This window comes from Pleurodeles waltl, chromosome 7 (genome assembly GCF_031143425.1).
Source record: "Pleurodeles waltl isolate 20211129_DDA chromosome 7, aPleWal1.hap1.20221129, whole genome shotgun sequence".
Classification (NCBI taxonomy): Eukaryota; Metazoa; Chordata; class Amphibia; order Caudata; family Salamandridae; genus Pleurodeles; species Pleurodeles waltl.
The window spans coordinates 123158223-123186152 of record NC_090446.1 but is presented as its reverse complement, the minus strand read 5'-3'; the positions used below and the strand labels follow the sequence as shown (position 1 = coordinate 123186152).

General features: G+C 45.6%; 1 protein-coding gene across 2 annotated transcripts in view; it reads right to left on the bottom strand.

Annotated features, from left to right (window-relative positions):
• ZNF512B (zinc finger protein 512B) overlaps positions 1-27930 on the bottom strand; it is a 282920-nt gene that overhangs the window by 141514 nt on the left and 113476 nt on the right. For both annotated transcript variants that reach the window (XM_069243246.1, XM_069243247.1), the window contains 3 exons: positions 26274-26446; positions 6947-7173; positions 5379-5450 (listed from right to left, as the gene is read on the bottom strand). In XM_069243246.1, the coding sequence (XP_069099347.1) occupies positions 5379-5450; positions 6947-7173; positions 26274-26446 (472 nt within the window). The remainder of the gene's footprint in view (positions 1-5378; positions 5451-6946; positions 7174-26273; positions 26447-27930) is intronic.

Sequence of the window (27930 nt, the reverse complement as noted above, 5' to 3'; positions counted from 1 at the left end):
ATCCTTCATCTAGCAAGGAGATTTTTTTTACACGTTTGGTTTTTCCTTCCAGAGATGGTGGCTGCTTTTTGAGGGTTCTTGCCTACACATATTCCAGTGGGTGATGACACTGTGGCTTCTAGAAACTGTTGCCTTTACATCGGAGAGCGGAAGACCTGGATCCAGATTACATTAATTTATTTCAACATTATTTCCACTGGGGTTTTAGTTTAAGTTACTATCGCCATTATTTATTGCAGTACCAGTGGCTTGCCCTGTGTGGTGCTGAACCTATTCCAGCTGTAAGCTGGAATACATTTACACTATTTTGGGTCATCTTTGGCTGTAGTAACTTTAAAAGTGCAGTTAGTGAATAGCAATGAGCTTAGTTGTGAGTCAGAGCACGCGTTTGCCCCCAGACCCTTCCTTACTCCGCCCTAAACCACTCATATGTAGTAGTAAGTATGATGGATTGTGTTGCATCAGTAGAATCAGCAGAAAAATCTCTTCTTCTGGCATCTGAATACTTAGTATGGGATTTTTTAAAATTTTGCGGTGAAGAGAGCCCAACAGAATTTAGCATTCTGACACCAGAATCCGCTAGGTGTAATACAAAAAAAGCAGCTGGTTCTCCTGAAAGGGCTTCAATCACTGCAGTACCAAAATGCAGCTGAAAGAGTGCTGCAGAGAAGATATATTGACATTTACACTAGCATCTTTCTGATCTGCAAGCAGTACAGAGAATTTAGACCTCCGTGGTGTATATTTGCACATCCACTTTCTATCTCAGCATCAAGGTTACAGGAGTTTTCAATGGTCCTGAGACCCTTTGGTGGGGTTCCTGCACGACAATTGAATCCAAATGTTTTTCTACCCGGCCAGTTAGCTAATTCAGACTGAATCCATCCCACATGTTGGCCAATTAAGCTTTCACTCACAGTACATAAATCGTAGAGGCGGGTTCTCAACACGAGCTGGCACAAAGCTGTCCATCATCCTAATAGGGTAGTGGCACTAGGCTGTGTGTTAAAAAGCCTTCGGACGCCTGCATGTTTTGTGTGTGGTAGAGGCAGGAAATGGAAGTTTGCAGATTGTAAATGAAGGGCAAGGCCCCTTGCCCTGTTGCTGTACCAGTGAATTGTATTCTGCTGTGCTGCGGCATGCATGGAATGCCTCTTTTTGTGTGAAACTACGTAGGAAATGATAAGCTCTTATGCAGTTGTAGACGGGAATCAACTTTATGTGTAGTAGCAGGCAGGGTAGGCAACAGCATTAAATGAATGTCGCCAGTGAAGACTGCTTTGCTTTGTACCGCTAACAGTGGATGGCACCTTACTCTTAAGCAACAGCCAGCAGTCCTTGGTCCAGCTGGCTTTCTGGCTACTGCTAAAAAAGCATGAGTACTGAAAAAAGAGACAAATGCGCTCTCTGCCCATATATACACCATTCATCTCCAGTACACTACAAATGAACCTGAAACCACACAAACAAATCTGTTAATAATAGTCCATTACCCATTTACTAAACACTGGTCACACAAAACTGGCTGCTTACCTGCATATACCCCACCATACTGCTCTGTCACTACGTTAGGCACTTCCATCTGAAAAGACAAATAAACTGTTCTCCTCAACCTGACTGCATACATGGAGGTCTCCACTGCACTGCTCTATCAAAATACTAGGTACTTCCACAACAAAATCTGTCCCCACCTTTCAGCTCATCCTTCTATATACCTTCAGCAAAACCTATTTCAACTGTACTGGACTCCTCCATCACAAGAGACATGTAAACTGTTCACCTTAATATGACTGCATACCTCTGCCAAAGAGCTGAGCTCAGTCAAACTTCTTACCTGCATTCCTCAGCTCAACCTATTTCAAATACAATGAATACCACTACAGCAAGAATTGCCACTGCCCACCTCAACCTCACTACATACCTCCATTGCTCACCTACACTGTCCAGCTTAGTTTACCTGCTTACCTCCATACCTCATCCATACTGGTTTCCTCCAGGTTTCTCAACCAAAATAGACACCTTCACCATACCAGGCACCTGCACCACTGCAGAAAATGCCCCTGCTCTCATCAACCTGACTACCACACTGCTGAGCTCAACCTAACTGTTTATCTGTATTCCTCAACCACACAGCAGGTCAATGCCATCTCCTCTTCCTGCTACAACACCCTCCGCCTGTTCCGCAGAATCTTCAAATGGATTCCCATCGAAACCAGGAAAACTGTCACCCACGCCTTGGTCAGTAGCCGATTGGATTACGGAAACGCCCTATATGCAGGAATAACAAACAAACTCCAAACAAAACTGCAAAGAATCCAGAACGCATCCGCCCACCTCATTCTGGACATCCCACGCTGCGACCACATCTCACCCCACCTCAGAGACCTACACTGGCTACCAGTATCAAAGAGGATCACCTTCAAAATCCTCATCCACGCACACAAGGTCCTCCACAACACAGGCCCTGACTACCTCAACGACAGACTCACCTTTCACACCCCCACCCGCAACCTTCGCTCCGACAACCACGCCCCCATCATCTGCGTTCCTCGCATCCGCCGCACGACCGCCGGAGGAAGATCATTCTCTCACCTTGCCGCAAAGACCTGGAACTCCCTACCACTCCACCTCCGCCTGACCCAAGACCTTCTATCTTTCAGGAAACACCTCAAGACTTGGCTCTTCGACCAGTAGCTTCCCCCCCGCCCCCCCCCCCTAGCGCCTTGAGACCTTACCGGGTGAGTAGTGTGCTTTATAAATCCCTGATTGATTGATTGATTGACTGCCCAGCTTAACCTCTCTCAACCACAATAGACACCGCCACAGGAGGCATCTTGACTGCTACCTTCAACCTCACTACAAACCTGTATACCTCTGCCCCACTGCTTAGTTATCCCTATCCTACCCAGACTACACCACAAGAGATACCTTCAAACTTTTTGTCACCATCATTCAGCTCCACCACACAGGTGTACCAATGAAGCCCCCAATGCGTAAAAATGTCCTTTAATGCGTTGTGATAAAGCTTCCATGTGTATCCCTTGAATCTCTGTTTAAAAGATCTGCAATGCAGTGTGCTAGTCCAGCATATTAAGGCCACCAAATGCCTTCCAATCATCAGACCCTTGTACTGAACGGTCCAGGCTTCCTTGGGACTGAACACTGACTTCATCTTTTTCTCCTTATTCAGGCAAACCATTGCTGTCAAGTTGTTTGTTAGGAGTTGTCCCCTCAAGATTCCCTACCTAGACCAGAGCCTGAAATGCCATCAGGACATGAGAGATGTGTTGCTGAGTTTCAGCCAGTGTCCATAGATCTTGTTTTGCAGATAATTATGCATGCTCCACAACCTGTATATAAACTGTCTGTTGAGACGGTCTGTAGTCTGTAGGAGAGAATGAAAGGCGTCAACCTGATGTGTATATTAGGCGTTTATTAATATGAATGGTTTCCACTGCAATATACAGTCTTTGTAATGTCTGAGAGATACAATTAGTCATTATTCGCTCCTTTAGCCCGCTGTGTTCCTGGCTTCTTCTCTCCCGTTTTCTTGACATTGGAGTCTTTGCCCCCCCCCCCATAGAGTCCAGTGAAGGTATCAACCCTCAAACAGAAAAAGTATATGAAACTCAAGCTTACTAAAAAATACTTGGGATGACTAGAGGGGCTGATGAATAGGGAGGTGCAAGTGTTTAGGGGAAATGTGTCATCACCAAGTGCACTGGAACTCCATCCTTCACTCTAGTGCCAATTCTGTGACTCTTCCCATGCTCTCATTCTGCCTTCCGTGTCCCCCAGTACACACCCTTTTTAAGAACCTGTGCGCCGATGCAAAGACTTGCCTCAGACCACAGTCCTCCATGACCGTGGTTGAGGAAGCCTCAGCGTCTTCCTGCCCTTGGGGCTCACTGGACTCCTGAGTACTCTCCCCCTCACGTTCTTCCATCATCTCTCAACACTCGCTGACCCATCCTTCGGTTGCTCTCCTCGCGTTGCGACGCTCCTCCCCACCGGTCAGATTCTCAGGATCTCCATGCCTCTCGCTCCTCTGGGTCCCGCGTTGCTCCTGTTGCTGCTCTACGTCCTACGATCTCTCCGTCTCCGACAAAAGGTTCTGGGAAAGTCCGTCTTTTATGTCTCCCGACCATATTGTCGCGTTATTTCGATCTTTGTGCACATATCCCTCATACCCTGTGGGATATTGATGGCGCCCATATTGGATGGATTGGGCATGCCCTATGCCGTACTACATGGTGACTGTTAGGACTGGGTCTGACAAATGTCTCTTAAATATATTTTGTGATGTCCCATAATGTAGGCTGCTGTATGCCAAAGTGGACAACAAGTAGATCCTCCCATTGCCCTGGATACTGAGACCGATAAGCGTGTACCATTCCTGACATGGTCTGATCTGGAGGTGAGCACTTTTTTAGAGGTTTGTCAGCATGATAACCTTCTATGTATATTGTACCATATCCCCCTATAGATGAAGGATCATTTAGGATCTGTGTGAACTTACTACACTTACTGACATTCTCTCTTCATTCGTCAAAAATTTGCCTCTACGAGTATATCGATATGTGGCCTTGAGGAAGGAATTGGAGCCCACCACAAAACAAGTTGGCAATTAATTATTTGTTAAAAGAGACAGGTATGGGTTAAAAACATACTAACAAGAGGTTTTTTGATTATCTGGAGACCTGAGTATTTCCTGGTGACACTCAAAACTAGAAACATATGAATCATACTTACTCTGTTTATGGTCCAAGTTCAGAACCTTCTAAAATCAAAATGCATTTTGCTGCTCATTCAAAAGATTTCAGAGAGATGCATAACATCTACATCTAGAAAAATGTGGCGTCTCCTCCACAGTTGTATGTTTAGGAAGGGAGCATGCAGGATCTCGTCTAATAGCAAGGGATTTGAAATGTTACACAACTACAAATATCTCACTTCTTGTATTTGAAGATTATTTCCACGTGCAGATTGCCTTGAACAGAATAATCTGATCGATCATGGTTATATGTAAAATACGTTTCAGATCTGCTTGATTGTATTCCACTCCATGTCAATAAAAGTATGCAAGATATATATCTGTGGAAGTGTGCAGTGCCTCAACTCAAACTGTGACAAAACTGGGACACTTTTTCGTAAGAATGCAAAGCATTTAATTGTCAAAGCAGTGACAATGAGAAGCGCAACCTCACAACCATGCCTTCTCAAGGCTACTACTAAAAGAGCGGGACTTCCAACCCTTGCTCACAAGGCCCCAAGTGACAACAGCAAGTTCTCTTATTCAATGCTAAGACACACAAATGGATGTTAAATGCATTAAGAGCCATCTTGTGTTGTTTTATGGGCATATTCCCACTTATTACCTTTCAATCCAAAAGTTCCAGAGATGGATGGCTGCTCCCCAGTGAACTTCTTGGGAGTTTTCTGTTTCCTTCCTAACTCAAAAGAGACAACATAGAAAAAGAAATGTGGAAATGAAGGTCACTTATATTAGAAAAACAATTCCTTATATTGCCAGTTACTCAAAGCATTTGTCAATGTCCTAATGCCAACAGATCTGATGAATTTACAGGAATAGTTTAACAGCTGACTCAAAATATGGTGAATCCGATGAGCTTCTACCTCATTATCAACTTGTGATTATACCACGGCTACTAGGTGGGAGCCACAGAATTTTGTTTGCCATTATTGCACATGTCTAAACATCATAATAAGGCATGCCCACATCTCACATGTGCACCAGTGGGTGTGCACCCTTGCAAGTTACTTTCTGTTTTAAAAAAAATATTGAATCAGTTTTTTTATTTTAGTCAATGATTCAAGTGCTGGGTTGAAGACAGCCCAAGGTCAAGAGTGCCCGAGTCAACATAAAGGTAACTCTATCCTACTCCTACATAATGGGTCTCTCCAATTCTCAACCTCCTGAAAGATTCCACTGAGCAGACGAAGGGAGAAAATGGCAGCATCAGACAACTTCAGCCTAAGTAAAAATACTCAAAAGAAGCTTGAGCCTGGACTATGCATTGCTTCGGGGGGAAGTCTTAAGAGAGTTATGCCAGCAGAATTCAGATGGTGTAGACCACATTGTCACTCTACTTATTTCTATAACAGGCACATGTTTGGAAAATTACACTGAAGTCCTCTTAGCTTTGGTTGGGTGTGCTAAGACTTTGACTGACTATTCAGTAGCTGAACCCACTGGGCAGAACTGCAGGGAAGCTTGAAATAAGAAACCACTCTGATGTAAGATGCCTGTTATCCTAGAAGCTTACTGAATCACAAGCATAACAATTTCTTTTTCACATAATCATCTGCTGTCTAATGACAAATACTCTATCTGGGGAATGTTTCTGCAACACCAGAATATAGAACGGCTGGCTCCTCTTTTAAGGTGTCAAGGAGGGTTTGTATCAATTGATGCAGGCCCTAAGATCAAGTTTTATTCTGAGGATTCAGGGCAAGTCGGACTTTACTAGCTACCATCGACTACGTTCTAATTAGGGATCATCCAAGCACAGGTAGCAATGGTCTTTGTGCAGTTGTTGAAAGATAGCTGCCATAATCTTGGAGATATGGAGGTGTTTCAGTACATTTAAGAATCCTAGCCTAAATTAGTCTTTATTTTTAGTTTCTTCAATAAAGTTCTGTTCATCTTAACTGTGTCATTATCTCTAAAGAATAGAAAAACGATCATTTATGTTGCACTGCACACAAATACCTTAACAGACCAATAAAGTAATTTATTTTACAGAGATGCCATATCTTCCTCACTCAATAGTTCGTTAATGTTTTGTACTGATATCTTCCTTACAACCTTACTGGGCACTACTTAGCAAGTCCTACCAGAAGCTGTGCCGCTGATTCTTTTCTCAGACCAGTCTAATGTGCAAAAAGGAATGCTCTACATTTTAAAAGTAGTTTCCAAACTTACTGTGTCGCATTCTCTCTGGATCTTCCTCCTCCTCTGGTGACAAGCTGCCTCCATCCTGCTTCAGTTCTCTGTAGCTTTCTGCTATGTCTACCACAGACCTCCTGGACTCTTTGCAACCGTGGGTTTCAGGCATGAACTCACCATTCTCAGGTCGTCGTTTAGATAATAGCTTTTCCATTCTTGCCTGTTTGGTATGTTTGGTAAAGGAAATGGCGCTCTCTGAAAATCTGGGCAGAAGACACAAAGCACTGGTTTAACTTCAACTCAAATGAACGACACATGAATGCTTCTCAGTGTTAAAGTAAATGATGACTTTGTGATGAATTGTCCCATGTGACATATTCACATTTTCTCAATTGTAGCGTGTGATTCTTCCTGACCGTCATAATTCAGAATGCTTCCTCACATTTTAAGGTAATGCTACAAAGGCACAATGTTCTTGAAAATAAAAGTGAAGATGTGTTTAGATCTCTGAGCAGATTTTGCTAACATAATTAATTTTAACTTTAAATTTTAATCAAAGGAACTGTTGAATAGGACACAAATGAGACTTTGTCTTCCAATAAGATGTGACACAAGATGTGAGAAAAGGTAAATATGATTTTTGCAGGCTGAAAGACAGAATCTTCAACCACTTCACTTTGTTCCCAACATTTTCACATAAAAGGCGCTGTTCAATTTAAACCTTACAAAATATTTTAGCAACTCTCTCACACAGGTGTCCATGCAAGTGTGAAATGTGTCCAAATAACCTCTGAATTTAGACTGTAACCATTTAAAAGGAGCATGAATCACATAACGTCCATCATGATGATATGACGAGGCGTGTATTCAGCTTCTTTTGACAAACAAATTCTTTGTTTCTCACATACCAGTAATTATGAGGTTTGTCAAAAATAATTAAATGATGCTACCATTCCAAAAACCGTACCCTAAAATATTACTAAACAAAATACTAATATTGTGACTCCTGTAGAACTCGTTGAAAAACACCTGTATCAGTAGACAGGATCTAGAGATGGCTTCTCTAAAAACCAAGGAGTCACAGTTTTGAAACCTTACTCATACAAGTGTCCACCCCAACATATAAACCCATCCATCTGCCTGTACATTTTCAATCGCCACACTTACTTCCTACACGTCATGCATGATTGGAGAATGGCATTTGTCAACTGAGAAGTTGTTTGGGTAGGTGGTGTGAAGGAGGGAGAGCAAGGATTAAGATCATTGAGAATCACTAAAAAGGTATTTCGATTCTTCTGCTCATCCCAAGTCTCACTTAAAATTTGATTACACAGTATGTAATGCTGGGAGTGGGGAAGGAGTAGAGTGGGGAAGGAGCAAATATATGTTCAATCAGGCTTCAGGCCATCACGTTATGCAGAACTTCCTGGCTAAAAGCTGCCTCTTTTATAGAATCAGTATTTAGTTAGCAATGATTACAAAGTAGTAGCTGGTCTCTGTAATGCCTCAGATGTTGCCTTTGCTCTATTGGGGAGAATGAACTCTCTCAGAAAACTAAACTCCTCTAATGTCTTAGGAACATGCATTTATCAGATTATCCAGCAATAGTGTCTTTAGCCTCTTTCCTGGCTGGTGAAAGATCGCAATTCTCAGGTCAGCCAACCAAAATTTGTAATACAATACCAGGTTATAAAATAACTAACAGCCTCATCAGGGGTATGAAGCACAATACAAATGTAAAAATATGATAAAATTCAGACTAATGGTTTCTTACTTGTAATCCTAGTTCTCACTTTGGGGAATCTCCACTGAAGTCATAACCTCTGAATAATGCTGTCCATGTGTGGGGATCTCTGGGCACTTTTTCACAATCTTCTTAAGTGTATATTTTGCCTTTCTTTGGGAAGGCATGCAGAATTACTTAAGAGAGAAAAACATTACGCAGCATATAGGAACAGTCTACAATTGACCAGTTCTTTATCTTGTACTTAAAAAAGGGGCCAGGAGAATCATTTATCTATATAATTTCATGATGTTTTTGTAAAACAGCATACATCTCTTTCACAAACCCTTTTTTGATAGAGTATAGCGAAGAAGGAGAGCAGGACAGTGAGTGTGGCCCCATAGGTTTTCATTACATATGTTAAAAATAGAGATGGTGCCTTTAAGAACCCAGGGACCAACAGTATCCCATCATGCTCAGCAGGTGGCAATTGCTTCAGTTCTTTTTGAGCCGATGTGTGATGTCCACTCCACCGGGGAGGAGGGAAGGTTGCTTATGACTTCAATGGAGATTCCCCTAAGAGAGAACTAGAATTACAGTTAAGAAACCATCCCTTCTCTCTTAGGGGATCTCCACTGATAGTCATAAGCACTGAATAGGGTAGCAAGCCCATCATCACTAAGGTGAAGAAGACAGAGGTATGAGTAAGGTAGCCATTAAAGCAAATATATTTCTGAGGGAGGCCTGTCTTAGTTGAGCATCTGCTCCTGCACCAGAGACCAAGCAGTAGTGCTTGGTGAATGTGTGAACAGATCTCCACGTGGCTGCTTTGCCAATTTCCGATATTCCTCATTAAAGCCACAGTAGCTGCTTTACCCCTAGTGAAGTGTGCTTTCGGTTTAGCTGATAGAGTCTTGATTGCTTTTTGATAGCACAACTAGATACCTGAAACTATCCATTGGGGGATGGATTGCTCGGAAGTGGCTAGTCCTGTACAGACCGGGTCAGTTGATAGACAATTGGTCCGATCTGCAGATGTCACGTGTTTTATCAAGGTAAGGAGGGCCATAATTTTTTAGAGTAACATCAAATGCAAAATCTCTTCCACTTGAAGGCATTTGTGTAATACGCTGAAGGACGCCTAACCTCCTTGAGGATGTCCATGCAGTCTTGTGGCAGGTTCAGGTGTCCGTACTGCACTAGCTAAGGAGCCATGCAGCCAAATTTAAAGAGAGATTGGGGTGAATCATCAGGCCTCTGAATTTCGTTAGAAGGTCTGGTCTGCATGGGAGCTTAGATATAGACGCTCTGACCGGGGAGGAAGGTCTGTGAACCACCACTGACATGGTCATTATAGGGCTATTAGGATTATCTTGATTCTCGAATGGGACAGTTTGATGAGGACTGCCAAAATCAGGGGAATAGGCAGAAAAGTGTAAAGAAATTTTCCGAACCAGTCGCCCCACAGGGCATTCCACAGTGTCCCTGACTGGAAGTACCTCAAGGTGAAGCTTCAGCAATTTTAGTTTTCTGTGGTGGTGAACAAGTTGATAGTTGGAGTGCCCCACATATTGAAGATGTTTTGTACGAAGTCGTCATTCGTGGTTTTCTTGCAGGCCTCTGCTGAAAGCGTCTGCTTGAGTATTTTGGACACCTGGACAGTGAGTTGCCATGATCTTCAGTTCCCTGGCTATGGGCCATTTCCAGAAAGTTTGGGCCTTGACCTCGTTCCCCCCTGCTTGCTGAGGTAGTACATGGTGGTTGCATTTTCCATCTGAAGAAGCAGGAATTAGGTCTTGAACAATGGACCAAAAGCCTTCAGCACCAGATGAACTGCCGGGAGTTCAAGGAGTTTGATGTGATAGGTCACCTCTCTCTGTGACCGTTTGCTCTGAATTTGGAGGTGATCCATGTGGGTTCCCCATCCTAGTAGAGATGCATCCGTTACTATGGTTTAAGGATGAACCTGCTGATGAAATGACATTCCTCAAAGCAGGTTGGCTGGTGAGCACCACCATTTCATGTACTGCTTTGCATGAAGGGATAGTTTGATCCTGTTTTCCCAGATGCCCGTCAGTTGGTCCCAATAGTCCTAGAGAGGCCTCATGTGGAAACAGGCATTTGGAATATGGAAGATGTAGGAGGCTATTGAGCCAAGAAGAGACAACAAAACCCTCACTGTTGGATGAGGGACTTTCATGAGAGAGTGACACTTATGAAGGATTGATAAGCGTTTTGCCTCCGAAGGACACACTATTGGCTGTATGGTGTCGATGGAGGCTTCTAAATAATGCAAGTTTTGAACCGGGATAGGTGTTGATTTGCTGAGAATGACATGAAGCCCCAACCGTTGAAGGAGATTGCGGGTGCAATTGTAATGAAGCTGGGCTTCCTGAGACATTCATGCCTTTATTAGCCAATCGTCTAGGTGTGGGTAGAAGAAGATCCGGTGTTTCCTGAGGTGAGCATCCGCTACTGCCATGCACTTTGAGAATGTTCTGGGTGCTGACTCTATGCAAAATATAAGTACTTGGTACTGATAATGATCCTGCCCCATAATGAACCTCAAGAACTTTCTATGTTTTCTGGCGATTTGATTATGAAAATATATGTCTTGAAGGTTGATGGAGCAAAGCCAATCTCCCTGGTGTAATTGGGGATAAATCAACAAGGTCGAGTATGGGTCTGAATTTGTTTGTGTCTTTCTTTTCCACCAGAAAGTATCTGGAAAAAAACATCTGTACCCGGTTATCTGTGGGGCATGACTTCCACCACCTGTTTTTGTAAGAGGATGCTTATTTCCGACCGTATCAATGAGAGATGGAAATTGGAGAGTTTCGAAGGTATGGATGGTGGGGGACTGGTGAATCCAAGACACTACCCATATTCAGAACCCAGGTATCCTGCGTGATTTTTTGCCACTCTGCCATATAATGAGAAATCCTTCCCCCTACAGTGTGGGTAACAGAAGAGGGGGAAATAAGAATTCAGGGTTTTGATCCTGATGGTTGTGTACTCCCTTGAGCAGGATGTTAGGGTGGATCTTCCCCTAGTCTGCTTTTGTTGGTGTTGCTGATAAAGTTGTTGGTGTTCTGATTGTTGGCGACCCTGATACCATTGAGGTTTGAACCTTCTGAGGGTAGAACGGCGTTGACAAGTTTGCCCTGTTCCTTAGGTCTCTCTAAGCCCACTGCTTCAAAGGTCTCCATTTTAACCTTTATGCACGCCATCTCGTTGTCTGTGTGGCTTCCGAAGAGGGTGGAACTGGAGAATGGGAGGTTCAGAATTTTCTGCTGAGACTCCATTTCGAGGGATGTTAGGCGGAGCCAAGAGTGCATCCTCAAAGCGATGCCCTGGAAGTATTCATGTGTCGCAAATAGCGGAAAGTCTGCTGCTACACTTATGACTTGATTGGAAACCATTAGGCCTTCATAAAGAATCTCCATTAAGTCTTCCTGTTTGTCTCTGGGGAGATGTTCTGCAAATTGCTGAATGGATTCCCATAGTGCTCTATTGTAAGGAAATGCCTCATTGGCATGGTTACCCCCTAACTTTTTGCCTTTGCTGATGCTAAGATTTGACTGAAAGTGTGCTGGGACCCTGCTAACCAGGCCCCAGCACCAGTGTTCTTTCCCTAAACTGTACCTTTGTCTCCACAATTGGCACAACCCTGGCACTCAGTTCAGTCCCTTGTAACTGGTACCCGTTGTACCAAGGGCCCTGATGCCAGGGAAGGTCTCTAAGGGCTGCAGCATGTCTAATGCCAACCTGGGGGCCCCTCACTCAGCACATGCACACTGCCTTACAGCTTGTGTGTGCTGGTGGGGAGACAATGACCAAGTCGACATGGCACTCCCCTCAGTGCAATGCCAACCTCACGCTGCCTGTGGCATAGGTAAGTCACCCCTCTAGCAGGCATTACAGCCCTAAGGCAGGGTGCACTATAGCACAGGTGAGGGCATATGTGCATGAGCACTATGCCCCTACAGTTTCTAAGCAAAACCTTAGACATTGTAAGTGCAGGGTAGCCATAAGAGTATATGGTCTGGGAGTTTGTCAAACACAAACTCCACAGTTCCATGGTGGCTACACTGAAAACTAGGAAGTTTGATATCAAACTTCTCAGCACAATAAATGCACACTGATGCCACTGTGCAATTCATTGTAACATATACCCAGAGGGCATCTTAGAGCTGCCCCCTGAATACCAATTCGACTTCTAGTGTAGGCTGACCAGTTTCTGCCAGACTGCCACACACCATACATGTTGCTGGCCACATGGGGAGAGGGCCTTTGCCACTCTGTGGCCAGGAACAAACCCTGTACTGGGTGGAGGTGCTTCTCACCTCCCCCTGCAGGAACTGGAACACCTGGTGGTGAGCCTCAAATGATCACCCCTTTTGTTACAGCGCCCCAGGGCATCCCAGCTAGTGGAAATGCCCGCCCCTCCGGCCTCTGCCCCCACTTTTGGCAGCAAGTCTGGAGGAGATAATGAGAAAAACAAGGAGGAGTCACCCACCAGTCAGGACAGCCCCTAAGGTGTCCTGAGCTGAGGTGACCCCTGCCTTGAGAAATCCTCCATCTTAAGTTTGGAGGATTCTCCCAATAGAATTAGGGATGTGCCCCCCTCCCCACAGGGAGGAGGCACAAAGAGGGTGTAGCCACTCTCAAGGACGGTAGCCATTGGCTACTGCCCTCCCAGACCTAAACACACCCCTAAGTTCAGTATTTAGGGGCTCCCCAGATCCCAGGAAATCAGATTCCTGCAACCTGAAGAAAGACGGAGGACTGCTGACCTACAAGCCTGCAGAGAAGGAGGAAGACGACAACTGCTTTGGCCCCAGCCCTACCGGCCTGTCTCCAACTTCGAAAACCTGCAACCAGCGACGCATCCGACAGGGACCAGCGACCTCTGAAGCCTCAGAGGACTACCCTGGACTTAAGGACCAAGAAACTCCCGTGAACAGCAGCCCTGTTCAAAACCAGCTACTTCTTTGCAACAAAGAAACAAGTTTCCAAGACTGCATGTTTCCCGCCGGAAGCGTGAGACTTCTCACTCTGCGCCCGACGCCCCCGGCTCGAGATTCAGAGAAGCAACACCTCAGGTAGGACTCCCCGGCGACTGCAAACCCGTGAGTAACCAGAGACGACCCCCCTGAGCCCCAACAAGCGACGTCTGCAGAGAGAATCCGCAACAGCCTGTAACAAGGGACCCGACGCCTGGAACCAGCACTGCACCCGCAGCCCACAGGACCTGAAGGAACCGAACCTCAGTTCAAGAGTGACCCCCCCAGGCAACCCTCTGCCTAGCCCAGGTGGTGGCTGGCCTGAGAAGCCCCCCCCTGTGCCTGCCTGCAACGCTAGAGTGACCCCTGGGTCCCTCCATTGGTTTCAATCTAAAACCCGACACCTGTTGGCACACTGCACCCGGCCGCCCCTGTGCCGCTGAGGGTGTACTTTCTGTGCCTTCTTGTGTCCCCCCTGGTGCTCTACAAAACCCCCCTGGTCTGCCCCCGAGGACGAATGTACTTACCTGCTGGCAGACTGGAACTGGAGCACCCCTGTTCCCCATAGGAGCCTATGTGTTTTGGGCACCTTTTTGACCTCTGCACCTGACCGGCCCTGAGCTGCTGGTGTGGTAACTTTGGGGTTGCCTTAAAGCCCCAACGGTGGGCTGCCTATGCCCCAAACTTGGGACTTGTAAGTGTTTTACTTACCTTTAAAACTAACCTTTAATTACCTCCCCCAGGAACTGTTGATTTTTGCACAGTGTCCACTTTGAAAATAGCTTATTGCCATTTTTACAAAGACTGTATGTGATATTGCTTGTATTCAAGGTTCCTAAAGTATCTAAGTGAAGTACCTTACATTTAAAGTATTAACTGTAAATCTTGAACCTGTGGTTCTTAAAATAAACTAAGAAAATATATTTTTCAATATAAAAACCTATTGGCCTGGAGTAAGTCTTTGAGTGTGTGTTCCTCAATTATTGCCTGTGTGTGTACAGCAAATGCTTAACACTACCCTCTGATAAGCCTACTGCTCGACCACACTACCACAAAATAGAGCATTAGAATTATCTAATTGTGCCACTATCTTACCTCTAAGGGGAACCCTTGGACTCTGTGCACACTATTTGTTACTTTGAAATAGTACATACAGAGCCAACTTCCTACATCTATCATATCGGCTGAGAAGGGCAGTTGCACTGGTTGCTTTCATGCTGGTTACTGCAGTACTGCAAACTTTACGACACCAGAGTACAGCTTTCTACTCTCCTTATCAGGCGGCACTGAAGAAGGCTTGGTGCTTTTTTTCCCACTACTACAACCACCGGGTCTGGAGGTGGGTCAGCCAGGAGGAAGGTAGAATCTTGCTCCAGAGGATGATATTTTTTCTGACAACTCAAAGGAGCCGGTTTAACTGAGGCTGGAGACAGAAAATGTTCCATAGCCAGCTCTAGGAGACCTGGCATCAGTGATTGTAGTAGTCCTGATGCTGACCAGTGCTGAAGTGTTTAAAAAATGACTGATGTTAAGGGGGTTGGAACCGACATTGGTATATTGAGCTTTGCAGCACCCCTCACCAGGACCTCCTGGAACATGGTGGTATCATCCAGTGGTGAAATGCGAGATGAAGTGTCAGAAAGTATCGTCCGGTAGAAGTGGATGATGTGTAAGTGGAACGATGATGAGATTTTACGTAAGATCTGGATCTTGACTGAGACCATCATGAATGGTGACAATGGTGTGAGAGCCTGCGAGGTGGAGATGAGTGGCTGAAACTGTGACGCTGATGATTTGAACAATGGTGTTTCTGTTACTGAGGTCTGGGCCTTGGTGTGGGGGTGTCTATTGGTTGCAGAACTGGTGCTAGTGTAAGTGGCACTGTAGATGATGGAGGAGGTGTCGATGGTAGTGGTGGAGATGGAGGAGAAGATGAAACTGGTGGAGGAGAACTTGGTAGATCACTGAAGAGGAGTATGTCTTGCAATACTCTAAGAATGGCGATGAATAAGGAAAATGTCACTTACCCAGTGTACATCTGTTCGTGGCATTAGTCGCTGCAGATTCACATGCTGTGCATAGTCCGCCGTCTGGTGTTGGGTCGGAGTGTTACAAGTTGTTTTTCTTGGAAGAAGTCTTTTCGAGTCACGAGACCGAGGGACTCCTCCCACTGCCTACAACGCCTTGAGATCTATGTGCTTTCTGAAGGTGATCTTTGACAGCGCCTCGACGTCGATACGGTCCTTGACGGTCACCTTTGGGTGCACCCCGACGCCAAACCAGTTCCCCATGACATTGATACACTCCTTGACGTGGAATTAGCTCTGTGCATCGACGGTGCCTGGGTTTTTGACAATGACCCACCTTGCCTCAACAATGATCTTAGTCGCTTCCTCAATGTCGAACTGGCTTCCTTTTCTTTTCTTCTCTCTGTCGCTCTTTCACTTTTGCATTTTCTGCCTTTTTCCTCTATTACCCCTCGTTTTTCCATAGTGCTTTTTCCTTTCTCCCCTCTTCCCCTGCCCTCTTCCTCCCGCAGAGCACCTTTCCCACCCTCCCACCTGATTGTTCCCTCGCACCCCTTCTTAATGGCGACGGCAGCGCCAAAGGCAAGCCCATCTGTGCCCGTCCACGCCCAGCACCAGAAACCCTGGATCTCTGTTAAACCACCCCCTGGACTGCCTCTGTTACGACTTCGAGACCCTCCTCCGCCTCAACACCGGACGCCTCAACAACTGCTGCACCATCTCCCCCAAAGAGACCCACGGACCTTTCACCTGCAGGAACTGCGACTTCAGCGCCAACCTCAACAAACCGAAGGTACTCTCCGCACACCAAGATGCCAACAATCTCCTCAACTGCCTGCTCCTAAACATCTACTCCCTCCCCAAACACGCCACCGAACTCTGGGACCTGATCGACACCACCTCACCGGACATCGCCTTCCTCACCGAGACCTGGACCAACCCCACCTCAGGTCCAGGCATCGCCATTCCCAACGGTTACAGCATCCTAAGGAGGGACCGTCCCTCCCACCCAGGTGAAGGACTTGCCATCGTACACAAGTCCTCACTACATGTCAAGGCCGTCCAAGAAGATCATTGCACGACGATGGAACACCTTCACTTCCTGGTCCACTCCAACCACAACTCCTCCATCTGCGGCACCCTGGTTTACAGGCCACCCGGCCTCTGCCGAGCTTTCATAGACGATGTCGTAGACATCGCTACCCCCAGGCCCTGGCGTCAGTCGACTACATCCTCCTCGGCGACCTGAACTTCCACCTCAAGGACCGCACCAACCCAAACACCACCACTCTACTGGACAACCTCACCATACTTGGCCTCAGACAGCTGGTCTCCGCACCCACACACATCAAAGGACACACACTGAACCCCATCTTCACCTCAAGCAACTGGATCACTGTTGGACTTTTGGCCATACGCATGGTCATCCCTAGTCTTTTTGCCTCCTTCCTCCTGGTTTTTCTGACCTTTCGCTGTTGGCTCTAGGACTCTGAGCCCTTTATCACTGCTGACCAGTGCTAAAGTGCAGGTGCTCTCCCATCTAAAGTTGGTATGATTGGCTTATACCTAGTTGGCATATTTAATTTACCTATAAGTCCCTTGTACAGTGGTATCTCTATACCCAGGGCCTGTAAACTAAATACTACTAGTGGGCCTGCAGCGCTGCTTGCGCCACCCACTGAAGTAGACTTTCAAACCTGTCTCAGGCCTGCTAGCGCAGGGCCTGTGTGCGCAGTTTTCTGCCACAGGGACCTGGCATCTAAATTTACTTGCCAGGCCCAGAACTCCCCTTTTACTACATGTAAGTCACCCCTAAAGTACGCCCTAGCTAGCCCTATGGGCAGGGTGCCATGTATGTAGAAAGGCAGGACATGTGCCATATTGCATGGCCTGTCCTGGTAGTGACAAACAGCCTAACTTGGTGTCTCACTGCTGTGAGTGCTGCCTTCTCATAGGATTGCATTAGAAATGCCCTGCCTTATGTGTAAAGGGTATTGTCTGATTTATGAGGGGTAGCGTAGGCGTGTTTGGTATGGTTGTGATGGTGATAATAAATACTACTTACTGGTGTGGGTGTATTTTTTATTACTATCACAGAAATGCCACTTCTAGAAAGTGTGCATTTATCTGCGCTTATAATTCTGGTGTTTTGCAGCTTGACTCCAATCCACGTCTGGGCAGAGTGACAGTTGGGGCTTTGTGCATACTTTTCAGACAGCCTGTACACAGGGAGGGTGGAGGTGTCACAGAGGTGCATTTGCATACTGAATAGTCTTCCTGGGCTGAGAGAAGGGAGAGGCGGGGCACACCTGCATTTGTAAAAACTGTGCCCTGGCCTCACACAATAGGGTCGTTAACCCCCCACTGATGTTTGGAGCCGTGCTGAAAGGAGAGAGGGGGCACTCCCAGAACCAGTTGTAACTGGCTGGAACCTCCTCTCCCTACCATTGTAAAACACTGTAAGAACTGACTATAAGTACAGGGGAATTTTCCCCACAATTTGGAGACTCTTTGTAAGACGTTGGAACTGGACACAATGCTGCTAGAGGGACTCACCAGGAACCGCCATGGACTACTGCTGCTGTGCTGACCTGTGACCTGCTTGGTTCACTTTGAGGGACTGCCTGTGTTCTCCTTGAGCTGGCCTGCTGCTGGGCTCTGCCATCTGTGCTCCTTTTTCTTTTCACTGTTGTCCCCCAGGGGCAGGGTGCTGTGGCCCCTGACCCCTGCAACTATCACCTGAGGAGTGTTTCCTTGTTGGCTGTATGGTGCCTGGAGGAGCGCCTTCTGTTGGTGACGCTCCCCGTCTTGGGAGGCACCCTCTGACAATTGCTTTGCCAAAATTAGCGCTTTGGAAAGCGCCTCTTCTTGGAGCTGAAAACACGCTCCTCCATACCTAAAGGAAATCACCGCCGCAACCCGGGCGTAAAGGAGGACCGTGGCGCCTTCCTATGGCGCTTTATTGTGGGGTAAAATCACCGCCGCAACCCGGGCTTAGGGGAAGACCTTCGCGCCCTCTTCAGCGCTTTTATATGGTGCAGAATCACCGCCGCGGCCCGGGCGCCGCATTGAGAACGGTCGCAAGGACCGCGCTGCTCATTGTGCCCCCGGGGCACTTGCCGGAGGTGCAGAGAGGAGCAGGGCCGCTCCTGTCGTGCTCCCGGGTGACGCGCGCTCTACGGAGCGCCCCCGGGGCACACGCCGGCACCCGCTCCCGGAACTGCCTGCCTCGTGGACGAGGGACGGCAGGGAAGCGGTCCGTGCACCAGGCTGGGTGCAGCTGCCGCAGGAAGCCGGCGAGGGACCTCAACGGAGGTCCCTGCTCCTTATACTTCCTTTTGGGGCAGCCGCACCGCGGACAAGGGCGGCTGCCCCCCTGGCACGCAGGACACGGGGAGGAACGGGAGTTCCCTTCTCCCTGGTCACTGCCGTAGGGGCGCGATCGCCCCCTCCACCATTTAAACTTATTAGGCGACCTGGGCCCCCCTCAGGAGGGCCGGTGGAGGTCCAGGGGGGGCCCCAGTGATCACGGGTCCCAGAAGGGGCCCGTCAAGAAGTCAGAGAGGGTGCGTGCCGCCCCTCTCGTCTGCCATGATCAGGGAGGCTCCCCGTTTTGCGCAGAAGAGCGCCGGGGGCCTCATTATTTGTTTTAGGCACTGGAAGTGCCTCTTCATCATTCCCAGGTACTTTTAAATGGACAAATATAATTATGATTTAAAGTTCTTTCTACAGACTTTCTTAATTGTGTTATATTACCTGCCTGTACTATGATGCTTTTACATATGTGTGCACATGTTCCTTTTATGGGCATGACTTGCTAATATGTTTTCCTAACTTGCCATAGGTTTTCTAATGTTCCTACTATGGGCGTTTTATGATATTCTTATGACAAGTGTGCTAATGTGATAACGTGTTTCCTGACTACTGCTTATGTTGCAGAATACTGAGTAACCTGTGTGTTATGTGTGACTACTGCTAGTTTGCAGAGTAACTAATGTGTAACGTTCTGACAACTGCTAAGGTAGCAGAATAGTACTGTTATGTGATGTTGGTCTAATAATGACGTTGTGTACAATACAGTATATTTTCATATAATCTGGTGTTGTGTTTCCTGTGTGGTGGGGATATTGCGTTGCATGTATGTGTGTGTTGTGCAAGCGCTTTACACATTGCCTCCGGGTTAAGCCTGACTGCTCGTGCCAAGCTACCAAGGGGGTGAGCAGGGGTTATCTTGGACGTGTTACTCCCTTGCCCTGACTAGAGTGGGTAAGTTCTGCCTGGCTGAGGTGCATACCCTAGCCAACCAGAAACCCCATTTCTAACAATCACCATCAAGACCATCTCCACCCCAGACTGGACCGACCAGCACTGCATACACTTCACAATCGCTGCACCCAGCAGCCGCACCCGCACCTCCAGGAACCCCTACAGGAAATTAAACGAAATCACCAACGAGCAACTCACCTCATCACTCACCAAATCCCTCCCTCCCCCTCTGAAGACATTAACACAGCAGCGTGCAACTTCATCGCATGGATCACTGAATGCGCCAACACCCTAACCCCTCTCTGGCTGACATTGGCCAAAAGCATACCTAAGAAGGCCAGCTGGTTTACCACCTAACTCCAAGAATCACAGCTTACCCGCAGACGTTTTGAGAAAAAATGGAGGAACAGCCAATCCAGCGAAGACCTAGCCTCCTTCAGAGCAGCAACCGCCGCCCACCGATGGAAAATCAAGAACACAAGGAAGGACGCACTGGGGAGCGCATCAACTCCTCCTCACACAACTCAAAGGAACTCTTCTCAGTCATCAATGAGTTCAGAGATGTCCCCTCTGAAGCCACCTACATCCCCTGTCAAAGGACCTCTGCGACAAACTGACCTCCTTTTTCCACCACAAGATCCAGGACATCTACGACAGCTTTCTGTCACCTGGCACCAGAACCTGTGACCGACCCACCACCCCAGAACCTGCCCAGACCATCCACGAGTGGTCCACACTCACCACAGAGGACACAGTCAACATCATGAACAGCACCCACTCCGGAGCCCCCTCGGATCCCTGCCCACACCACATATACATCAAAGCCAGCGCATCCATCGCCCCGAGCTTCGTAACGCTATCAACTGCTCCATCAGCATGGGAACCTTCCCTGAGGACTGGAAACACACCGAAATACGCCCTCTCTTGAAGGGACCTTCAGCCGACCCATCAGAACTAAAGAATTTCCAGTCCATATCGCTGCTACTCCACCCCGCCAAAGTACTAGAGAAAGCAATCAACGCACAACTATGGAATTCCATCGAGGCCAACAACTCCCTGGACAGCTTCCAGTCCGGTTTCCGCAGCAATCACAGCACAGAGTCAGCACTCCTGGCAGCCACCGACGACATCCGATTAATTAATCCTAGACCGCGGCCACATCGCAGCACTCATACTCCTCGACCTCTCAGCAGCTTTCGACACCGTCTCCCACAACACTCTGAGCACCAGACTCCACGATATAGGAATCCGCAGAGGAGCCCTGGAATGGATCCACTCTTTCCTCTCCGGGAGGACACAGAGGGTCAGACTCCGGCCCTACACCTCCAGCCCCTCAGCAGTCAACTGCGGAGTCCCCCAAAGATCCTCACTAAGTCCCACGCTGCTCAACGTCTACATGGCCCTTCCTGCTGCCATCATCAGAAGCCACAGTATGAACATTGTGTCATATGTTGATGACACACAACTCATAATTTCCCTCACCGTAGCCCTGGACATGGCCAAAAGGAACTTTCATGCAGGAATAGAAGCCGTTGCCACCTGGATTAGAGAAAGCTGCCTGAAGCTCAACTGCGACAAGACGGAGCTCATCATCTTCGGAAACGCCACTTCAGCTTGGCACGACTCATGGGGGCCCACATCCCTCAGTGCCCCCCCTGCGCCGACCGAGCACGTCAGCAACTTAGGAATCATCCTCGACTCCTCCCTATCCATAACCCGCCAGGTAAACTATGTCACCTCCTCCTGCTAGCACACACTCCGTAAACTCCCGAAGATCTTCAGCTTAACAACAAAATAAAAATTATACTTAAGTGTACCTACTTTCACAATTTCACATGCTTGATGCACTCCTTGCCCCTAAACTGGGAATCCAGGTTACAATTTTGTTTTAGCCAGATCTCCAACCAATGATGTGCATGGGCTCTGAACTTCACAGTCCGTAAGCCAGCATAACAAAAAGATATTCCTGCAGTCTAAGGCATAAACTATGAGTCTCAAAGTAGCGGAGGTGTGGGGGCTAAGAGTTATATGTCAATCTCTGATACCAACGCTAGAGAACTGCAACTACAGGATAATATTTTTTCTTCTCAAGCACTTTAAATTTCTTACATTCATAGTTGTAATCAAGTGAATCATGCCCTGTGAACTTGGACAACACACTGCCAAGCCTGTTTGTTGGTAACGATTCTGTGACACGTGGAAAGGAGCAGAAGAGTCAATACATTAACTGTTCAGTAGGTCATGTTGAAATAATAACTGAAAGACTGGATTACCCATACAAGTAAAAATACCTGCCCATTGCAATCTTGTGAATGAATACCAGACCCTGGAATTAACCAGAGACAGCTGGATCTAATGTGGGTGTTCTAGAAAATCTGAACTACTATACCAGCACCCAAAGCAGTACCAAGGGCAAATCAGTCTTGGTCTAGCTCCAGTAGCAACAGTCCAGCCCGAACTGCCAAGCCAAGTCCTCTCTGAATTGAACACATGCAAGCCAAGACCGGTTCCGGCTTAACTGGGCATAGCTTGGTTCTAGAGGCAGTGTTGTTTGTGTTGTCCAGTGTCAGTTTGCTTACGTTCCAGTTCATGGAGGACATGGCCTGACAATTTAGCCTGTTTGATGTGCCTGGCCTGTTGGACATGCTGCCCCAGGTGACAACCGTATATTGTTGTATGCTCATTGTGCCACTGGAAACAAGTTACATCTGACAGGCGAGACCCCTATCAGAATGAAACCAGTCTCGGGCTGGCTGTGCGTCAGTTCAGGAAGGACTTGGCCTGGCAGTTCGGGCTGGACTGTTCCTACTGGAGCAGGGTCAAAACTGATATGCAGATGGCTGGGTACAAACCAAGGTGGCATGGTAAGCTAAAGAAAGATGGGTTGAAATGCTATCCCAAGCGATTGTGGTGGTGGTTAGACTTACTGCAGTATTCCTCTCCCCACAATCTGTATGCTTGACGAAACCTGAGAGGTTGTCTTTTGTGAGTAGATACCAACTTTCGACATCAAAGCTGGTTCTAATGGTTCTGTCACTAAAAAGGTTAGATTGTGTTAGATGGGGTATTTTTGCCGATGATGATGCTGTTGCCAACAATGAGGTTGTTGATATTGGTTTGTAGTGTTTACAGAGAATTAACTAGACAATGGTCAACTATGTACTTGTCAATGAGGCATGTTGACACAGGCTTTATTGACAATAAGGTCTTCACAGCACTTCATGAACAAAGGAAGAGTTGACTTTGCTAAAGAGGAAAGCGTTGCTATTGACGATTATTTTGGTGGCAAATAGGGTGATCATATGTCCTTTATTTACGAGTACCATCCATTATTTTGCATGAATATCCATAACTAGTACAGTAACAGATGGCATTTTTCCATAATGTGAATGTTGCTGACAGACAACCAATGAGGTGGCTGCATTTCAACTAGCATTTCAAGAAAAGAGTGCTGGTTTTAGCTAGTTGTTATAGCCTATAACTCAGTCTAAAGGAAAAGGGACCAAATTCTGGTTGCTGTGTCTGCTCAAAGATCTATTCCATTACAAGGAATGTTGTCAAGGTTGTTAAAAAAATTGATAATGGTTTTCCAAACTGCCAAATATGTAAAAAAAAAACGTGTTTGCTAATGGAAAAATAGTAGGATTACGTAAAAACAAGTTTTTACTGATAAGCAAATATTTGAATTGGCAATCTGCCTAGAAATGGTTGTTTATAAATATATGCCAGGTCCAGAGAACAAAACAAATGCCCTCTCTCCCTTTGACTTTTGTATCAAATGTTTGCATCTGTGAAATGTTTGGTTCTGTTCTAATTGGAAAAGAGTAAAACACTTAGCATGAAGATCCAGGGTTTGACTCTTGATCGTCTTTTTCAAGATTCTTTTACAAAGTCTAAAATTGTTTTTGTTAATGGGAGTATATTAGAATTAAGTAAAAAGTAATTGTATTGATAAGCAAATATTTAAATTTGCACTCCATCGGAAAATATCCACCAGGCCTCAACAAACAAAACTTATTTCTCTCATTATTGTTTACTTTTGTATCTAATATTTTCATTTGCAAAAGCTGAATACTGGTTACGGCCTAATAGGTACTATATAAGACTCTCACTCTGAAGGCCAAAGGTCACAAACCTGATGTCTTCATAGTTATGTGTTGCTCATACGTCTGTTCCATTAAAAAGAATGTCTAGATTTATACGTCTAAAATTGTGTCTATGTTTGAGAGAATAGTAGGATTAAGTAAAAACTATTTTTATTGCTAATTATATATTTTAATTAATTGTCACGGTGTCTGGAAATATCTGTTATTACTATATGCAAGGTCCTAAGAACAAGACAACTTCTCTTTTTCCCTCTTTGCCTGTAGCAGCACAGATTTTTACATCCATCACTCGCCATCTTAGTTGTGTTGATGACCTTTGTGACCCATGTTGCATTTCTCCATCCGATGACAACTTCACTTATGGTTTTGAGTTTGTCTGCAGCACAGGTATAAGGATTAGAATTGAACTTTGGGGTTTCCTTGCTCCTTAAGCCCAGAGCCACTGGAATTCGGCAGTTCTGCAACCATGACATACTGTCCATAATCACAGATTTACCACACTTCCTATGTAATCCACCATCTTCTGCATAAACTGACGATTCTAACAAAAAAGAGTGTAGCTCAAGCACATCAAAAGTTACAGTCCCTCATGTATTCCAGTGGAATTAGTGTCTGTACAGGGGCAGAGCCTTTGCAAGGCTGACTAGCCACCTTTTAGTTGCCGATTGCTGTATCCAGATGTTGCAAAAGTACTAAAGAGAAAAAACCATTAGCCAACCCCTATTATCTGTTAAAATGACATTGCTGCTTAATTCTAGTGCCATGCCTATGCTCTAGCAAAGACATATTTTGAAATCTTATGGTCAATGTAGTGACGCTGTAAGGCAGCTGCGGACAATGGCTTCATTATAGCACTGGTCAGGTGTGTATAGGCTTGACCTCCTAAACCTTTTATTGACTCTGCAAAGGTGCTTAAGCGGTTAACATTATCGGTCACTCTGGAACTTTAATAACTATTTAACAAATACAGTTAGTTTCCTTCTTTGTGAGTTGGCACAGGCAACTACCCTGTACGCAGAAATACACACTGTTTTTTCTAGGTTGCCTGGTAATGTTACCAATGTAAAAAAAAAAACTGATGACTTTTATATTGCCAATACCTGCCAGCAATGTAACAACCAAGAGGATTTTCCCAAAAGAAATTCACCTCGACTGACACACTAAAGAGCGAAGATCTCGAACTTGTTAAGTGGAACTTCAGATTTAAGTTCATTTGAAATATTCCTGCTTAGATTTCTATTCGTTTGCTCTTAGGAACAAAGCACTTCTTGAGCAGTACGACAGCTCAGATAAAACGTATACAATAAAAAGACAATCTAAACTAGTAGTGCTGCTGCCTGTGAACTCTTAAGTCCACTTTCAACAAAAGATCATTGCTTACAGCACACACTGTCAGTAATCCACAGTTCAACAAACAGTATATAGGAGACTTAATGAAACACAACAAATACATTATTCAGGTAACCAAATCAATGTGCAAAACAGTATAGCCAGAAGGATGCATTTTAACTAAGATTTACAAAAAAAGCGCAAGGTCCACATCCCAACAACAAAGAAATATATTTGAGGATTCTATACAAGTAATTAATTAGATCTTGAGGATTGCTATACTGTTTCCTGCCAATTAAAATACTTAAAACATCGAGTTACTCATTGCACTTTTTGAAATATTCAAAAGGAATTAAATGTTAGCACTCTAATTATTATTTTTATGGTTGGAACCAAAGCCAGAAGTGGTGTCTCGCACTATAATGATGAAAACAGGTAAGTCTTGTTTTCCAAAAAGCAAAAACAAAAAAACAAAAGCGATGACTGTGGGCAGCAATAAGGAGATCGGTTGTAAGTGAGGCCATGCAATACAGACAGGAATTGTAAGTAGCACGGGGGTGCTCAAGACTACCCACGAACTTCCTGAACACTATATTATGACTTCCCTATAGTTGGTCAGAATGTCAAGGAAATTACTGTAGGCCTTCCACTTAAGTGAGCCTGCAGGACTTTCAGGCCTCTCTCACACATGCAAGCTGTGGGTACAGTGGTCACGTTCAGTGTTTTGAGTGCTGCTTTGAGGGTCTCGTGGTGACTTCTGCTGCTGTTGAGATGAATGATGCATGTTGTTTATGGCTGGCCTGGGGGTTCTGCAGTATATGCAAGATTATGTACTGGAAGGGAGGCGTCAGATATGGGTTTTCAATTGCCTCTCTTAACCATGCAACTACACTCTAGCTATTGTACCTTTTCGTAGAACTGCCTCGGTCAGGTAACTTCTGCACTTGGTTCCAAGCTCGGATGTCTGTGGGCTGTTTATCTGGATGGTTCCAAGCTCTGTGCTTCTCCAGTCGTGTTTTGGAGGCAAACACAGCTTTACAGAAACGGCAGGAGTAGGTCAGCTTTTCCGAAAAGGCTCCCTGCAAGGAATATTCAGTAGGTCACTCTTGGTCACAAAACTGCTTCAAGATTAACAGTAGCCCTTAAAGGAAATAATATATACTCACCTCCCAGTTACCCATACCACCCATCAACACACACCCCTCCCAGGAGGCCCTGTACAAGAGTGAAATAAATTGTTGCAAATATTTGTTTCCAATTTTGTACTTTTCTAAAGGTATTTTAAACTCTGCACTTTCAAGGCATGAGCCTCAACGCTAATTAGAAGGCGTTAGAGTGTAAACTCAAAGAAGCATACTTTAAAAGAGTTTCGATATATCATAGCTCAAATCTCTTTCAGGAAATAGGTCAGAGCAAATGTTCTCAATAATCAATAACTGAACTTGGCAGATGCAAAATGGTACAAGCTTAGAATGCTCCTGTAGAGCAGATGAAGTGACTACAATGTCTTGGGGCAAATTAGAGACTATGGGATAAATGTTGGCAGTGAACTCACGAGGTTAAGTTAGAGGAATTCCATTTAGCGAAGCCAAAAGTGAGAAACATTGGTTCCACTAAAGAGAATCCATTTACGCATCACTGTCTTCCGAATCCCACACAAAAGGGCACGTGAGTGTAATACCATCTGAACGAGCCCAAAATCAATTTTAAAGAATGGAGCTGGGTCAATGGAAAGAAGATCAATGGCGATTCCTACTGCAAAAAACGTCAAAGAAGAGCTCTGTCAATGTGCTATCAATTAACACCAAATGAGAAATCTCAGGATATTTAACCCAGTGCTATTATTGCTGGAGCATTCCCCGGTGAAAAACTGCAGTTTAAAAATAGCACTTCTGAGGCTCTGATGGAATTCCCAGCAGTTACCTTAAGTTGGCTATGTAAGGAGGGAGCTTCCATATAAATAACACTGAGATTTAACAGCTATGTAAACCTATGGACTAAAGATCGTACGCCTCTGGCAATTTCCTATAGACTTAGCTTTCTACTAGGGGTGACAAATAAAGAGGTCAGACCCAGGCTTATACAGTTTGTGGAAGCAGGGCATCCAACAAAAAGTGGCATATATCCAGGCGTCCCTAATTAAAGCGTATTGGACTTCCATAAACTCTAATCAGTGTGGGAGGGACAGTGACCACTTTTTCATGGATGTCCCTTATCCACCAGGTTGCTATGCTATCTTCTGCCCTGTGCCCTAATTTATAACTGGTCTCGGATGCAAGGTACAACAACTCACTGGGTCTGAATCCAGGCAGCTAAGAGATGTCCAAAAGTCAGCAATCCAAACATGACCTCGGATCCATTTCCGCACAAAGATGAGGGGAAAATAGCATCCCCAAAAGCATATTTCTACTGTCCAGTTAGCACAAATTGTAAGTAAAAAGTACTGGACACATTTTAGAGTGACCCTTGTTGATGCTTCAACTGGCTGCAAGTTAATATTTCAACACTGGAGAAGGAGGGAAATACTAGTCTGGGAATATGGCACTCCCTGGTTGTATCATAT